The sequence below is a fragment of the Alosa sapidissima genome, chromosome 6, assembly GCF_018492685.1.
Source record: "Alosa sapidissima isolate fAloSap1 chromosome 6, fAloSap1.pri, whole genome shotgun sequence".
Classification (NCBI taxonomy): Eukaryota; Metazoa; Chordata; class Actinopteri; order Clupeiformes; family Clupeidae; genus Alosa; species Alosa sapidissima.
The window spans coordinates 27,463,550-27,477,598 of record NC_055962.1 but is presented as its reverse complement, the minus strand read 5'-3'; the positions used below and the strand labels follow the sequence as shown (position 1 = coordinate 27,477,598).

At 42.3% G+C, this 14,049-nt stretch overlaps 1 protein-coding gene across 1 annotated transcript in view; it reads right to left on the bottom strand.

The window, feature by feature from the left end:
* Positions 1–227: 227 nt before the first annotated feature.
* Positions 228–14,049, bottom strand: part of nbas (NBAS subunit of NRZ tethering complex) — a 212,488-nt gene continuing 198,666 nt past the window's right edge. The window contains 1 exon segment of the mRNA XM_042094533.1: positions 228–1,385. Coding sequence (XP_041950467.1) covers positions 1,110–1,385 — 276 coding nt within the window. The 3' untranslated portion in view covers positions 228–1,109.

Sequence of the window (14,049 nt, the reverse complement as noted above, 5' to 3'; positions counted from 1 at the left end):
TCATATGATAATTAGGTGTTAAGAGGTGTATAATTGAACACGTGCACGTGCACACACACACATACACCAGAGTGTGAGCCTCAGTGCCTCTGTGTGTGTGTAAGGCTTTTCTTGGCAACAGGTAAAGCCCACACACATTCTTAGTACAGACAGGTAGAGCTCTCTCATAGCTCATGACATTATGATTCACACAGATCTCCCTTCCAGCAGAAGAACCACACACACACTTGGGTTATTCCACCAACTTTATTCCAAACTTTATTCAAACCAAGACAAACCGTCTACATAGGAACTACTAATCCCACAGAAAGGCTGAATACTGAGGCAGATACTCAAACATATGATAAAGTCAACAATGTCAACAATAAAGTAAAGTAAACAAATATGGCCAAACCTCCTATCTTGATTAATGACAAAAAGAGTTATCTTTAGTTAAACCCACAATCATGTCAAACATGCCAGAGACTTTTGTTCATTTGAACTAGATCCTGTTTGTCTCACAAGTATACAAGAAAGACAACAAACAATAGAAATAAAAACATACTAAGGACATGATTATTTATGTATTAAATGAATGATAGATTGAAGTGGTTTGTGGTCTTGACACTTGAGGTTTAATATTTCTTTCAGTCAGTATTTCCCTTTCTTTCTCACTATGGCTGTATCTCAATTTTACACACACACACACAAACACACACAGGAATGCAGGTTTACACACACCTAGCCAGCTTAGTCAAACTGCATATGTGTGTGTATGAAGCTTCCACAGTTCCACCCCCCTCCCCTCCTTTCTCTCCACACACACACACACACACACACACAAACACAAACACACAAACACACACAAACACACACAAAACAAACACACACACACACACACAACAAACAAACAAACACACACACACACACACACACACACACACAGTTCCACCCCCCTCCCCTCCTTTCTCCACAAAACTGCCGCTATGTATTTGCTCTGCAGAGACATCTTCATCTAAACTGGGTTAGTGTGTTAGAGTGCTTTCCAAAAGGCCAAGCTTCCATGCAGGCTTTGTGTTGAGTGTAAGACACACACCCACCCACACACACAACACACCCTCTTCCTTCTCTCAAAGCCACTGGCGGATGACGGAGAGTGCAGAGCTGAAGGTGAGCTGTCCTGGGTGAGTCCCACGGTAGGCCAGAAGCAGGGAGCCGGCCTGAGCGCTGTGGCCGGCCTGGGAGAGCTCTCGGGCGGACGCCTCCACGTCCCAGCCCCCCTCCTGGTGGTTGGTCAGCAGGTGGGACACCAGGCGAGGGTAGTAGGCCGTCTCCACACAGCCAATCAGCAAGCCAGCAGTCAACAACAGAGACAGCAGCTCAGAGTCACATTTAGAGTCGTCCACCTGGGGCAGAGAGAGAGAGAGACTTCAGTGCATTCACTGTCAGGCAACAAACTACACTTTCAGACCATAACCAACTAAATATACTCCTAAAAATTACTAACCATTCTACTAACACACATAAGGAGCCCAGTAAAATATACAAACTCAATCCAATGTACAGATGGGCTACAGACAGTTCATAAAAATTCATACAAGCCTTAAATTCACCAAAACTAACAACAAAATAACTAACTTTGAAATATAGCTTCAAAATAACTAAAAAACCCTTCTCTAATGATACAAATAATGTCAACATGGCCGTTCAAGAGCTAAACCTTATCCACATGGCTGCAAAAAATGCTTGGCTAAAGAAAAGCCAGAGAGCAAAAAACAAAAAACCCAAATGTCTGTCAAACCTAAAACACGGTCACCCCCAAAACACAGATTTAAGACAACAATATTGTCTGACCCAAAAAAGTTACAAACAAACTATCAAAAGAAAAAAACTAGAGATGCAGCGATATGGAATTTTAGGGCCGATAACGATAACCGATATATATTGGTTTGTTGTGGCCTATACCGATACGATAACCGATAATATTACTCTTGAAAAAAAATTGTGAAAAGTGATTTGGGGAAAGCATTTAATAAGCATACATTTATTGCAGTAATTTTACCTACCACCAAATGATGGACAGAACTCATAATAGTCCTCAATAGTACGGCAGTCAACAACATAACAGTAGCCTATCCCTACAGTATGTGTGGCTCCTTTAAGTGAACCTGACGTCAGTGAATTGCGAGTGAGTGGCTAGAGAGTTTGAATCGTTTTCATTTAGGACTAAACGCTCATAAACGGCTCAGCTTGGAATAAGCTACAGTATAGCGACCAAATCAGAGTTTGTGAGGGAAACTTAGGTTTAGTTTCAACTGCGGGTAACTGAATAAAGCTGTAACTCCTCAGACTGTATCGTATGTCCGTCTACTCTGTTGCGCACAACCTGCTGCAGCAGAAATGAAAGGCCTTAGCCCCGAAGGTTTTAATAACCTATTATGATGACCTGTCTGGAACTGAAGCACGAATGGTTAGCATATTTCTAGGTAATAATACAAAACCCAAGCTAAAGTAATGCAAATATAATACTAAAACACAACTTAGAACTAGGCCTACTTATGTACTCGTCCCACTAATGAGTTTGTTTATTTGTTCCCCCAAGTGCAAACACACCAGCACAAGACGGCTCTAGATAGGGCTGAGCTCCGCTCTGTTAAGGTTAAATAGCGGATCATTCACGAGAGGATTTTGAGATGCACAGATTCCCAAATGAACGCATATCCACAGATTTTGTCAGAGTTGTGAAATACATTCACACCACTGACATTATATTGAGGAAAAAGTATAGCCAACCAAGCTCAAGTAGGCTAGCTCAGTGTAGCCAGACGGACCTTACAGGCCTAAATTAAGACTTTAAAAAATATCGGCGCAAATTATCGGCCAGAATTCTGTTATCGGGCCGATAATAATATTTTCATTTTTTCACTTATCGGCTAATAATATATCGGCTGCCGATATATCGTGCATCCCTAAAAAAAACAGCACTACACCAACAAACTTATCTATGAGATCGAAGACTATCAATAAAAATCAGTTCTGGGATATGTGGAATAATTTGAGCATAAAAGAACCAAAAGAAGTACCCATTCAAAATGGTAACATTTGGATTTATTTGGATTACAGTGAAATACAATGAACAGAAACAAATCAAAACCAGATCAAAGAAAAATTACAAACTTTTGAATTGGTATTTAAAGCCAACCAAAATCCACTGGACTTCCTCATTTCCAGTGAAGAATTATCACAAAAAATTAGATCTTCAAAGCCCAATAAATCTTCTGGGCAAGATAGCATCAGGAGTGAAATGCTTAAGGTGAGCACACCCGAGATGCAGAGTGCAATGCTCAAATTATTCAATCTTGTTCTAAGTTCAGGCTGTTTTCCTGAAAAACATGTGCTGGACCGCCGCCCAGTCCAGCACATGTTTTCCACAAAAATAAGTCACGCTGAAAGGCATATATGATTCTAACTGTCTCACTGAATTGCATTATGCACACTCAATTCTCACTGGTATCTGCTAGACAACAAGTACCAAAACATGATTAGTTCATAGATTTCACATGTAAAATACATTTTATACAACCCCATCCCCATCTTGCATGTTCATACTTCTGAGAAATTCTTGAATTGTGTGCATGTACATGTTTATGTTTATGTGTGTCTATGGGTGGGTGGGTGGTTGGGTGGGTGTGTGTGTGTGCGTGCATGTGCATGTGCATGTGCTTGTGTGTTTGCCTGTTTATGTGCCTGTGTGTGTGCATGTGCATGCATGCGTATATATGTCTACTGTGTGAGTATGTGTCATACGTAGGATTACTGTGAATGTATGTGTGTGCGTGTGTATCTGTTTATGCACATGTGTGCATATGGAATGGGTTTACATGACCCCTGGAGGCAAACATACGCAAGAAATTGGTCATCCTAGGCCCTACGGTTCTCAAGATATTTACAGAAAACTGTGTCTGCCCTACCCTCCTTTCGGGGGGTCCAGTCCAGCGGGGGGGCTACAGATCAAAACGAAAAATGATGGTTCCATGCTATCCATGTGGGGTAACATGCCCACCAAGTTTCGTGTATCCCGGTCTTTCAATGTCCCGGGAATCCTTGTTGGTGTACGGTCACTAAATGTACACATAAATTATTTTATTGTAAGGCCCCCCATGAACGAAAGTCCACGAAACTTGGCATGCATTCGGAGTGTGTCATAATGATTCTACACTTTCAATTTTGTGCAGTTTTGACCATGTCAGCCAGAGATATTGTGATGAAAACACCTAATGTTTTGCTTTTTAATTTTTAACTAGGTGGCGCTATACATGAAATAAGTGGTAATGGGATAGGTTGACATGCCCCCTTAAGACCAACATACAAAAAAAGGGTGGACCTCCTAGGCCCTACGGTTCTCGAGATATTCACAGAAAACTGTCTCCGGCCACCTACAGGCCAGTTGGTATATAGTAACATAAATTAATTTATTGTGTGGCCCCCCATTAGTGGAATTCCACGAAACTTGGCATGCATTCAGAGGGTGTCAATGTTCCTACACTTCCAATTTCGTGCAGTTTTGACTATGTTAGGTCACAGATACACACACACACACAATTTCCCTCTCAGTCACTAAAGGCAAATGCGCAGACTGACCCCTGCTAACACGCAATGGAGAAGTTACTGTTGCATGACCCTAAATCAGCCCTGACTTGATTAAGCACCTCTCTCTCTCTCATATGCTTATGTTAACAGTAGCACACACAGGCAACAGGTCATCTAATACATAACTACAGCGGTACCCTGTCAAAACACACTGTGCTGTTTCCCTGACAACCATTCATTCATTATACATATAAATTAAGGCTAAACCAGATCTCCATCACTGACAGGAAAAACACAAATTAAAAAGATTCCCAAGAACATGGTGTTGATTTAACATAATCCATGTCATTGACTTAAAATGAACTCTCTAAATCTAATTCAAACTCTAATCACCTCACAACCTGAATGAGTATATTAAAGAAAGGACATACTCTATTGTGTCACATCACAGTCAAGCTCTACACACACACACACACACAAAATACACAAACAGGTCAAACATGCATACTTTCATGCACACAGAAAAACAAACACGTACACACGCTTTCACCTGCACACATGAAAATGCACTTATGTGAGCATACACGGACATGTACTGTATTTGCACGTACACACACGCACGTGCACGCACACACGCGCACGCACACACACACACACACACACACACACACACACACACACACACACAGGACAGGCTGTAAACCCCTGCTTTTATTTCTCACACACTCCAAGCCAGCCTCCACCCGTCTGTCTATAAATAATTTAGTGCAGCACTAAAAGGAATCATAAAACGAGATGACCACAGCGAGTAAGGGCCTGAGGTCTCAGTGTGTGTGTGTGTGTGTGTGTGTGTGTGTGTGTTTGTGTGTGTGTGTGTGTGTGTGTGTGTGACCATGCTTTGCTCAGCGAGCTGGAAAAATTCAATTATGTGCTAAATTTGGTTTAAGACGTGTCGACAGAAGGAGATATGATGTCCTTGGTGTGTGTGTGTGTGTGTGTGTGTGTGTGTGTGTGTGCGCGCATATGTAGCCTATATGAAAAGTTTCATAGGAAAGGACAACTAACACATGGCTAATAAGGGAAACCTAACTCCCTTTCTCCATACATCTCTCTCTCTCTCTCTCTCTCACACACACACACACACACAGTCAAAAGAGCGCAAGAAAATGAAAATGACAGGTCTATCGTTCTTCTTGATAATTAGATATGAGGAGGGGGAGAAAGGGATCATGGGGTGACTTGACAAGACATGAGGGAGGAGAGAGAGAAAGAGAAAGAGAGAGAGAGATGAAGCAATGAAGAAGTGAAGTATAATTACAAACATAGCTTTGAGGAGTCTGCTTAGACACTGCAACATAAAGAGCAACTGATGTGTGTGTGTGTGTGTGTGTCTGAAGTAGAGAGAGCGAGAGAGAGAGAGAGAGAGAGAGAGAGAGAGAGAGAGAGAGAGAGAGAGAGAGAGAGAGAGAGAAAAATAAATGGCGTGTGTGTGTGAGAAAAAGTGTGTGTGAGAGAGTGTGTATTGGACCATATTGGAGAACAGATTGCCTGACTGCTGTATTGACAGAGTTTAAAGTGTTTCATCAAATGTGTGATACTCTTTTCATTCAACTTCAAAAGCATCCTCTGATTTGGACGCACACACACACAATGTGTACTGAAATGTTTTCTGAGACATGGTGTAATGTCATGTCTTACGAGCCCTCCAGCATGGCAACTCCTTCATCCTCTCTTCTTCTACACCTCCTCTCCTCTCTTTCCATCTTCCTCCTCTCTTCTACACCTCCTCTCCTCTCTCTCTCCATCTTCATCCCCCCTTCTTCTACACCTCCTCTCCTCTCTCTCTCCATCTTCATCCCCCCTTCTTCTACACCTCCTCTCCTCTCTTTCCATCTTCCACCTCCTCTCCTCTCTCTCCATCTTCCTCCTCTCTTCTACACCTCCTCTCCTCTCTCTCTCCATCTTCATCCCCCCTTCTTCTATACCTCCTCTCCTCTCTCTCTCTATCTTCATCCCCTCTTCTTCTACACCTCCTCTCCTCTCTCTCTCTATCTTCATCCCCTCTTCTTCTACACCTCCTCTCCTCTCTCTCTCTATCTTCCTCTCCCCTAGCATCCATGTCCCCCTTTCTATTTCGTTCCATTCATATTGTTATTTATCATTTTCATTATAATTTCTCTCAATATATCTAATTCCAGACGGTGTGTAACCAGGGTTTAAAATTGGCCCCCGCCACTTGCCAAATTACAGTAAAAACTCTGACGGGCTGCTCACATAAGTTTACTTCAACTGCTATCTTTCAGTACGGCTACAGAGAGTTCACGGACTTTGTCTATCTAACATAAGTTGGTAGAATACGTCTTGCAATTATTTGAATAACCCTCACTGACAACCGTCATTTTAGCTTCAAACTAAACCTGATGCGGCGCATGTTTTGTTTTTCGCTGCGGAAAACAGCTGTGAGAGATTAGCCAGAGCAAGTGAACATGCTAGTTAATGGTGGCATTAGTCATCAGATTAACGCAATGGCGCTTAACAAATGCATATATTCAGGAGAGCTCAACACTGTTTGATTTTAATGTCACCAAAGTGATAAATAACATCTGGCATTTTAGAAGATTTGTTACCGTGTCGTTTAGCAAGTTACAGGTATTGAACATGGTGTCATCTGAGTGTTCTGGCTAGCCAGTGTTTTATATTCAATTCAATTCAAAAAAACTTTATTTATACCCAAGGGGCAATTTTCCCTATAATATGTCCCATAGTGACATATAAGACATAACACAACATATAAGCCATAACACAACATAAGACAGGACAAAAGAAAGAACAGGACAGGAGTGTAGGGGGGGGAGGGGGGGGGGGTTATAGTCCCAGGAGATGGTGGGGGAGGGGGCTGAGAGCATATACAAGTTCAAAAGGCGAATAGCCTCAAAGGTAAAGGTAGCCTTCCTCCTGTTAGTCCTAGCCAGAGGACAGCGCAGACGCCTGCCAGAGGGCAGCCATTCAAAAACTCTATGAAGGACATGGGTAGAGTCTTCTAAGATGCAGTTGGCTTTCCTTAATGTTGCCTTGTCGTTGTCTTATAGGAGGAAGAGGTGGAGGGGTAAGGGGGGGGGTGCGAGGGGCTAAACTGTCATAATTTATTAGTGTGTGCATTTACGTCTAATATATTCGGTTCTTCATGTTTATCCAGTTAGTTACACATGCTTCGGACATTGTGATTTGTATTATCTGAAAGTGTAACGATCCTGTGTTCCTTGTCCCTCCTTTGTTTACCTCCTGTGCCATGTGCTCCTGTGTTTACTTCCTGTCCCTGTGTTTTAGTTCCTGTCAGCCATGTGCTCCTTTGTTTGTCTTGCCATGTCTCAGTTCCCTGTGTCTCCGCCCCTCACCTGTTCCTCATTATTAGTCTGCTAGTTTAATTATGATTTCCAGCCCTGTGTTCACCTGTCTCTTGTTTCTTGTCCACTTGTGCCTTGTTTAACCCCTGTGTATTTAAACCCTCTGTCTCCCCTCAGTCCCCTGTCGGTCATTGATGTTTCGTGGTTTGCTGTAGTGTGCATTCACATTAAAGATTCCTGGTTTCACTACAAGTGTGCCTCGATCTCGTCTTGCCTTGACTTGACTTGCTCTGCACCTTGGTCCAGCTCTCCATACTGCAACCCTGACAGACAGCAATCAGCAGTCAAGTGTGTGAAAGAAGAAACTACTGCACTAAATGAGTGAAACAAGAGACTACCTTAAAGTAGCCTATGCATCTCAAAACTCAAAACAAAAAGATCACGGACAGGGCAGCAGCATGGATTTAGATTAGGTCTATAACTTCTTAATAATGACAGTTTTGTAGACGGTAGAAAAATAAGCCCAAAAGTTAATTGTATACCCTGTGTGTGACTAACATGACCCATTCTCTCCTTTTGAGGATGTAGTATTTCTGATAAAAGTATTTCTCACATTTCATCTTCATATCTCTACTTCTCTCTCCCCCCTTCACTCGTTCATCTGCGCTCCCATGCAATCATTCCTCTCTCCTTTCCACCCAATTGCCCTCTATCATGTGTTCTCCTTTAGCAAATTCCGTCCCCGAGTCCACCTATATATATATATATATATATATATATATATATATATATATATATATATATATATATATATATATATATATATATATATATAAATATATAATCATTAGAGCTCCCATCGGTGCATTAGAGCTGTAAAGAGAAGCCAACAGAATGACAGGTGTGTGTGTGTGTGTGTGTGTGTGTGTGGAGGGAAAGGAGAACAATGAAGAAAGCCATGTGTGTGAGCATGAGTGACACTCTGACAATGATAGAGAGAATAGGAAAAAAATAATGAAAGAGATGGAGGAAGAGAGGGAAATGGGGGGAGATTTTCAGTTGAACTGAAATGGCTGAAAACTGATATAAGCAGCGTTGTGCATGAGTGATAATTCAATTTCTCTCAGCTTAGACAGATGGAAAATAAAAGATGGATAGAAAAAAAATTAAAACATAAAAGATGGATAGAAAAACTGAAAGAAAATAGATTGAAAATACTTCAGCCCATTCTGGGGCTTCGCCCTTATTCACTTGCACCCTTCTGTGCTCTCTCATTTTTACAGAGAGAGAGAGAGAGAGAGAGAGAGAGAGAGAGAGAGAGAGAGAGAGAGAGAGAGAGAGAGAGGAGGGAGTGGGAGAGAGAGAGAGAGAGAGAGAGAGAGAGAGAGAGAGAGAGAGAGAGAGAGAGAGAGAGAGAGAGAGAGAGAGAGAGAGAGAGAAAGAGACTGTGCTTCCTTGTTTCAAATAGCGCTTTCAGACATACGTGTAAGACCGGAGGTTCTGCGGATGTTAAACGGTGGGGGCGTATATCTGAACGGCATAACCGGTCATATGAAAGTCCGAATTTAGCCGGTTGTTCTACTACTCCCCCCCTAGTATTTCCTCCGGACATTATGTAAATGTGCTGTGTCTGAACGAAGCGTAGAACATGCGGTTAAAATTCACACCTACATTAGTGAGAGGGTGTGTCGGTGACGTTTCTTTCGTGCGTCCATGTCAGTGTTACTCATTGCGCGGCTTGCGAGCCACATGCGGCTCGTCAAGCTATAATTGGTGGCTCGTATGCAGCTTTGGTGAGATTTCGGCAAATTTGGTTTTACTCATTTTGAGTAGGCCTAAACTGTTCGCCAAAGGCCATCATCTTGATAAAAACAAAAGTAGGCTCTGATTTAGCCTAGTCTACTGTGTGACTTCAACGAGGTGATCTTTAGTTTCGTTCTGCTTACAGTAGCCTCTCACTGCCACTTGCAACACCTTTGAATGCAGTCCGCTGCCCTGTTTACCGGCAATGCTACAGCGGACTTAAACTGCCACCTTGTGGCGATAAGTTGTAATACATTTCATGCATCTGCGTGTATCACGGAAAGCGCGAATGTGCTATGTGGCCGTTTCTAAATGGGACCCACTGTAGGCTATGTGGTAACACAGCCAATATATTTTTTCAAATGTGCTTCATAAACATACAATACTGCACTACAAAAACGCAAACACCTGAATTATACTTCTCCTTTCACCTAAATAATGAAGGGGAAAGGAAGTTATTAAGCCTTGGCTGTATATATTTAGCTATATTGGCTGTGTTATTTCTTTTTTGTGGGATATTTATTTATATGTATTTATATTAGAATGTATATTATATATAATATATTATATGTAGAAATGCACATTTGCAAAGGTGAGTTAGTATGTTGTCGTAAAAGTGGCTCTCTTTTTGATTTTGCACTGCCAATGTGGCTCTTGTGTAAAAAATAGTGAGGATCACTGGTCCATGTGGTTAAATCGGAATTAAATGCCAGTGTTATGATGGAGTGCCATAGTGCTGTCCAGAAAATCTCCGACCTGGAAAGATGCAGACATCACGGAGCTACTGTCCATGAGGGCAGACAGCATTGTGATAGAACACCTGAAGGGAACGGCAAGAGACACGTTGATGTAGCCTACAACTGCATGGCAAGGCCAAAGGAATTCAAAAGACCAAATCATCATAAGCAGAAGGCGCTGAAAAGGCAGTAGCCTACAGCGACGTCGTTGACGACAATAAAGGATAAATTGTTACCGAACACGGTTGGTTTTCTGTTCATTGATAGCCTTCTCATGACCTCACTGTTGAGCTCGCTGATATTTGTTGAGCATAAATATGCCTAGAGAAAATGAAAACGAAGAAAACCCAACTTTGTTCCAAGCTCCTTACGTAAATGCATTAGACACATGGGGAGAGTAGGCTTTTGGAAATATAAACCATGAAAAAACGAACCACTTCACTGTTATGTTAGTATTTTGTTTGTTGCTTAAAACGTTGTATACAGTATGATGGCCTTGAAGTCTTGAGTTAGCCTACTGAATTGGCTGGTACCATGAAGTTTGTGCATGCTCTCTCCAACGCAAACCAGATTTGGGGTTCAAGTAATTCTGCTACATAACGTTGAAAACAGATAAATGTGTTTATTCGAAGCACACATATAATACTTTAGGTCAATTTCAAGTGGGCACTTACGTGACTACTTCAAGTATTAGCCTACGCACAATTGATTTGTCTTCTTTAGCCTACATAACGCATACACTTTGTAAACAAACAGCAGCTGTGACAGTGGGCGCATATATTCTGCGTCATGTTTCGCCTCTTGTGAACTCTACAAGCCCCCACCCCTCACTCGACAACCACACAGAGATTCTGTAATGTGCGTGTATGTCGTTCACACATAGGTCCGTATAAGGTCCGCAGGTTAGCATCATATCTGAATCATCTGAAGGGTAGGACCTCCGTTTGACAAACCTCCGCATATACTCCGGAGGTTATATCTGAAAGCCCTTAAAGAGAGAGAGAAACCTTCTCAATCTACGCAGTCCCATGCTAGAGCACACAATGCATTACATTTACGTTAACTTGATTACGACTGTATCGGGGAGTTTCAACGTGGATGCAATGCACTAAAGGAAAAAGCTCGCAGAGCTCTATATGCAACAAAAATACAGTTTTGGAACATGAACTCACCTATTGACATTTTGTGCAAAATATTTGACTGTGAAATCCAGCTCAATCTGGCACAGTACAGAAGTGAAGTATGGGGTCCACTCACTGAGCACCACTAAAATAGACAATTGATTGATCTTAATAATTTAAAAGTAAGCATCAACCAATGCATGCAGAGCAGAACTAGGCACGTAGGCAGATCCCCATTGGTTATCGACATGGAAAAGAGAGCCCTCAAATTCTTAATTCATCTCCAATCAAGTCCCACAAGACACACTGCATTTTACTGCAGTAGAAACTCAAGACCTGACCTGAGACCTGACCTGACCTGAGATCTAATTTGTCTCTGAAAATATAACCTCTCAGACAAGTACTGCTTTAAAGCGATGCATCAATAACAACAAAAACCCAAAGCAAAATATGTTATTGGTCCATAAATCAGAATATGAATTGAGGCAATATCTCTTTACTATCAGAAATATAAAGTACACATACTGTATACACTCACTCACTCACACACACTCACATTCACACACAATTATCACAACGGAGGAAGAAAAGTCACAGTAATTAAAATAGAAACAAAAGTTGATAGATAGCACGCACGCGCACACGCACACACAGTGTTTCCCACAGAATTTAATTCCATTTGCGGTGGTTGGTTTGCAGAATTGACTTGAATACAACAGTTTTTAATAAATTAGCAGAGTGTGGTTTTGATGCTTACCAGATTTAAGCACAATTTAGTACAACCTGGAAAATCATTGTGTGGTGGTCAATGTTGATATTGTGGTGGGCCGCCACAAATAAGTCAATGTATGGGAAACACTGCACACACACACACACACACACACACACACACACACACACACACACACACACACACACACACACACACACCTCAGTCTTGTGGGTTTTTTCCCCTGATGGGGTCTGCACAGAGGGACAATTATAGTAGATTGCAGCTTTTAACAGATGTGTGTGTGTCAGTGCACCTCTCTCTCTCTCTCTTTCTGTGTGTGTGTGTGTGTAGTACAGCTCCTCTGCACAGACCCTGTTGGACAGGCAACACTCGATAAGACTGCCATTTGAAAACCCTGACAGGGGGCAACTGATAACAGTGGCAGTGCAGAACTACCACATCTCTGTCCATTGCAGGATGAAGGTGTGTGTGTGTGTGTTTGTGTGTGTGTGTGTGTGATCATTGAGTGATCACTGCAGTGGAAGGTGTGTGTGTGTGTATATATAAACATGTAAAAGATCTAGGAGGTGTGTGGGTATGTGTGTGGGACGTATGAAACATGTTACGGTCAGGTTGAGGGATAACACACACTGATGAATGGCTGCCTGAGGACCAGCTGACTGCTGGTCGTGGCAGGCTCGACGTTTTAAAAATTGATTACAGGTGATTACAGGTGGATACCTGAGAGAGCGCGAAAACGCCAGTCTTGCCGCAGGTGTTTGAAAGAGAGCACGCTACTCGCCAACGCGGACTGTGGATTACCTGTTTCTCCGACGCCCTCTCGGACGATTGTGATTTTTGTTTATGTTTGTACAACGTTTTCGTCTGGCACCCGGACTTTATTAACAAAACTTGAACTCCAGAACTGAACAACCGCAAGAGAGCTGGCCGCTCTCGGGAAAGAGCAAGACCTGTGCTGGCCCGGTACGCACGCTCGCCTGGGAAGTCGTTAAGCTGGTTCCTCTTGCAGTCTTTAGTAGTTACATATCAACATCTTCACCCACACCACTGATATAGACTCCCAACTCAAGTTACCACATACACGCAGGGCAAGTTGCACTGAGGGCTTAATTTAGCTAGCTATTGTTAAACCCCCTAGACTAACGAGCTATCTTGGTAAATTAGGTAGGCTGGCTTTTGGGTTGTTTCGCGCTTGACTTTGGCATTCGCGGAATTTGCGTTTGTGGGTCGCAGGGTGAACCCTCGGTCGTAACAAACACTTTGGGCCCTATCATGACATTCTAAAGCGCATCGTGACTCGTCAAAAGCTTATTCAAATTTAGTAGGATGTCCAGTCCACATTGGGAGGGTTTTCGTTGTCAAACGTCGAGCGCATGGCGCAACAAGGTGTTCCTAGATTTCTTAATCAGTCACGGGTGTGTTTGGGGCGTAACATCATTTAAACCAATGAGAATGACATCTGTCATTCCCTTTAACGGCGCAAAGCACAATATCAAAGAATGCATCGCTATTTTGACATTCAACGGCACATTTGAAGGAGGCTGCTTGCGAGACCGTATGGAATAGTCATTCCACTAAACCATGCTTCACTAAAACCTTGCATAGCCTTCACACATTTGCACTCGTCTATTATTTGAACTCATTGGCAAAGTGAAACTAACTTTACCATGGTGTCAGTCAACGACAAGACAGTTATATGCAGTTACTTTCACTATTGACTGGCAATGGGTTACCATTGAAAA